The sequence below is a fragment of the Homarus americanus genome, unplaced genomic scaffold (assembly GCF_018991925.1).
Source record: "Homarus americanus isolate GMGI-L3 unplaced genomic scaffold, GMGI_Hamer_2.0 scaffold36734, whole genome shotgun sequence".
In the NCBI taxonomy this organism is placed as follows: Eukaryota; Metazoa; Arthropoda; class Malacostraca; order Decapoda; family Nephropidae; genus Homarus; species Homarus americanus.
Window position 1 is genome coordinate 12,737,541 of NW_024733126.1, and position 4,174 is coordinate 12,741,714.

Consider the following 4,174-nt stretch of genomic DNA (forward strand, 5'->3'; position numbering starts at 1 on the left):
ATGCTAATTGTTTTCTTTCATTTTTTCCCCCAGAGAATAGGATACTAAATTAACGCTGGCTTTCCTCTTTTCCAAAACCTAATTTGGTCTTACTCTCTTGCGGGAGATTGAACGCAGTAGGGGATGGAGCGACCCCCACGGCTAAATGTAGGTTAAACTAACTTTTTTTTCTGCGAGAACCTCACCCTGATTATCTCATTGTATTACTGAAGATAGACACGTTAGATAATTATGCAAATGAGAGCAACGAGGGGGGTGTCGGATGCTGCTGGAATCCGGAGGGTTTCTGATGGAATGACATTACACAGTGGAAGAGTATGTTGAAGGGTATTTTTTGTGGAGGTTTTGGGAAGTGAAGAGAAATTAGAAATGAATGTAAAAGAAGGTGGTGGGGGCGGGTGAGTGACGGAGGCGTGTGGCCGGGCCTGGCACCATGCAGCAGCAGCAGCAGGAACACCTGGCACCTGCCCTACAGGTGCCAGTGCCCCGCCAGCGGCACCACGCCCGCGCCGCCCACACCCTACCGACGTGGGCGCCTCGCACGTACCTGCTATGGCCATCCAGGGGTAGAAGGTTGTGTTGGAGGGTGGCTGATTCATCTGGTTGTTTGTCTGCTGCTGGGGCTGCTGCTGAGGTTGCTGGTGAGGCTGGGACACGGGTGTCATGCCACACGTATTCCAGGCTCCTACATGTGATGTTCGGTCCCGTGGGGATGTGCTGGGGTCCGGCGGGTACCCGCGTGCCACCACAGGGTCCGGCGTGCATGCAGGCCGCACCGCAGGACCCCAGCCTCCCGACATGTCTTTGGTGATACCATAACCGTTCTGGTCCTTGGCGCAGTCCACCTTGAAAGGATTGGGCGTCATGTGATCCTGGGGGGCGCCGTACAGCTTGCAGGAGGCCGCTGAAGCATCGTAGCCGTCCTGACGTGGTCCTGGCTGCCCATAAGGACTCACGCTGAGGCCCAAGGGAAAGCGGTATGCCTGGTCCCCGCCGGAGCCGCCGCCGTAAAAACCACCCTGTTCGAAGTATGAGTTCATGGTTGTGGTTATGAAGGTAACACACTACAAGCACCTACTGACACACTCACTCCACCAACACCAAGAACCAACTGAAGGTCCAGTAGCACACCGTGATCACCACCAACACACCAAACGATTTTCAAATTGTAAATTTTACCCGCGCTACCACACCATGTGCTGGATTAAATTTGCTCATAGCAGTCGCTATGTGTAAACATATGAAGGACGGCCCGGAAAGGCAGAAGCAGCCAATGAGGATGGGTTGCGTCACACGGCCGCAGGACGACTGTGACTGAGACGGGAGTCCGCGGGAAGAACTAGCTCCGTAACAGTGACGTCACGACCGGCCGACTCGCACACACACGCGCGATTCCCGGTGGTGGCTGGCTGGCTGGCGCACACTGGCCGAATGGTGAGGGTGAGCTCAGGTCTCCCGGCCACGCAACGGCGGCGGCGAGGAGCGGCGCACGTGGGGGCGGGCCCTGGCAGCCCGGGGGCGTGACGCTGCTGGCAGGCCGCGCCCCCGGCCCTCCCTCCCTCCTCCACCTGCTGCATGACGCCCGCCCTAACACCACTCCCCGCATGACACTGCCCCGCCCCACACACCCACGCCAGGCCTACTCTACTACCACAACTAGGCCTACTCCCGCCCCTGCTCCATCGCTACCGACTCCACTCAGCTACCACTCTTACTCAGCTACCAGGCCTACTACAATGCCTGGCCTACTACCACCCCTGCCCCACAAGTAGGCCTACTTTACTACTAGGCCTACTCTACTAATCAGGTCAGGCTACTCTGTTTGTAGGCCTATTCAGCTACCACACCTACTTTGCTACCAAACTTACTCTGTTACCAGGTTACTCGTCAACCACTAAGAGGGCTACTGACATCCCTACTACACAATTAGGCCTACTCTACTACTATGACAGCTTGACTACTAGGCCTACTGTGCTACCGGGCTTACTCTGCTACTAGGTTTACTTTAACAGTACATCTACTCCACCACCAGGCTCGGTAAAGTGCCAAGACTATCCACCACTAGGCCTACAATACCACCACCTGCCTTGCAACTGGACTACTTTTCTGTAATTAGGCCTACTCTAAGAACAGTCTTTCTTTATAAACTAGAACTTGTGAAGACAGGCTTACTCTTTCAATTAGGCCTACTTTCTACCAACCTAATTTTACTGTGTATGCTCATTCTACCTGAGGATCTACGTAACTATCATGCCTACTCAAATATTATGCTTACTCTACACACTTCATCACAAGGCCTACTCTTTTATTCCAGCTCCTCTAATACCACACTCAGTTATTCAGGATTATCTTTTTTGCCAGACATACTCAATCTATATAACTACTATACTACTTGATTACTTAATAGGTCTACTTCAAAAACAGTCTACCACTAGTCTTACTCTGGCACTAGGACTGCTATATTAAAAGGCCTATCATCACGCCCACTATAGGAGTGAGTAAAGCCTGCTAACTAAGTCTACTTCTTTACATATACGCCACTTTGCTTTCACTTACGAAATTTACTAAAGAATCTACTCTACTATAAGATTTACTCTCCTACCAAACATAATCTAGTAAACCAAACTTACTCTCGCACCAACATATAATTCCTCCACCACACCTACTCTGCTATCACACTTACTTCACTATCAGACCTACTCTAAAATCAAGCTATTTCCTCTGTTGGAATGAGCTACCTATAAGAGCCTATACTTTATCTCGTGGCGGCAAACTCATCTACCACCCTACTCTATTTCGTAGGTTACTCTTCTTCCAGACCTACTTTATTACCAAGTTATTTTCTTCAACGGACCTCGTAGCTTACTCTAAATGTCTGAGTTGAATGGGACTCTTAAAGCTGGATTATTGCCGACCTTATTTGACCATCAAAACAATGTAGTATATCAAAGCCTTAAATTTTGTCTATATCAAACTGTCTTACTTTAACTAATGTTTTACTACACTCGTCTATAATTTACTCCACCCACCCATGGTTTACTCCTTTTACTGGCGTACTCTATCTACCCATGACTTACTCTATATCTCTGGCGCTTACTCCAACACCCATCACCTATTCAAAGTTCAAAAAACCCGAGTAAATATTCCTATTGCCTTCTGGGTTTCCTCCACGTTGCATCATGATTCTCGCTGAGCTGACAACCTATATCGCACTTCATCCTATCTCCTTCCTCCTCCTCCTCTCCCTCCTCCTCCTCCTCCTCCTTGTTAGCCCACCCACCCTCCTCCTTCTCTTCCTCCATGTTAACCCATAGTCCTCCTCCGAGTTACCTTCCCACGACAATCATTGCACTACACCTACTCCAAAATTGTCACGCAAGATCTATCTCCTCGACTGACAAGACACGTTCTACTCCCTCTAACATTTAACCCCCCGCCGCGGACACACACATACACACATTCCAAGATCAATCAACTCGTCTTGCATTCATGAGGATCTATCATGCGTCAAGATTTCCGTCAAATTCACACTTCATTCACCAGTTTAACACGTATTAGCATAACTCTAAAAATCACTTCATCAATCAGAGTGAATTGAGAGTAATAATCGCTGGCGTTCGATCTGTTAAAGGCCGAGTTTTCAGATTATCTAAGGAACCCTGATCTAAACTACCCACCTGTGAATAGCTTTACCACTAACTGATGTCAAAATTTGCTCCACATATTTGGAAAGTCACCCGAAATTATCACTACCTCACCCTTATATGGTCTAGTCCGACATATCGTACAGACAAGCTACCAAATTATCATCAGACAGCAATCGTTTTGAGTGCATGTATAAATATATATATATATATATATATATATATATATATATATATATATATATATATATATATATATATATATATATATATATATATATATATATATATATACTGTATATATATTTTTTTTCAATCTCAGGTTCAGTCTCTCTCTCTCTCTCTCTCTCTCTCTCTCTCTCTCTCTCTCTCTCTTCACATCTTGAAATCTATTGCTATATCTTTCCTGTATCTCTACATCTATCTCAAGTTGTTGTTCTATCTGTAATACTCTCTCTCTCTCTCTCTCTCTCTCTCTCTCTCTCTCTCTCTCTCTCTCTCTCTCTTATTTAACGCCCATCTTCCATCTC

The 4,174-nt window shown here is 47.2% G+C and overlaps 1 protein-coding gene across 1 annotated transcript; it reads right to left on the bottom strand.

Moving 5' to 3' along the window:
• Positions 1 to 221: 221 nt before the first annotated feature.
• On the bottom strand, positions 222 to 1,423 carry LOC121869365 (homeotic protein ultrabithorax-like). The gene has a single exon (XM_042370702.1). The coding sequence runs from the start codon at positions 1,038 to 1,040 to the stop codon at positions 222 to 224; it is 819 nt and encodes a 272-aa protein (XP_042226636.1). The 5' UTR covers positions 1,041 to 1,423.
• Between the last annotated feature and the right edge of the window lie 2,751 nt (positions 1,424 to 4,174).

Excerpts from the sequence above, each read along its gene's own strand:
- LOC121869365 (XM_042370702.1), bottom strand. The coding sequence starts at position 1,040 with ATGAACTCATACTTCGAACAGGGTGGTTTTTACGGCGGCGGCTCCGGC.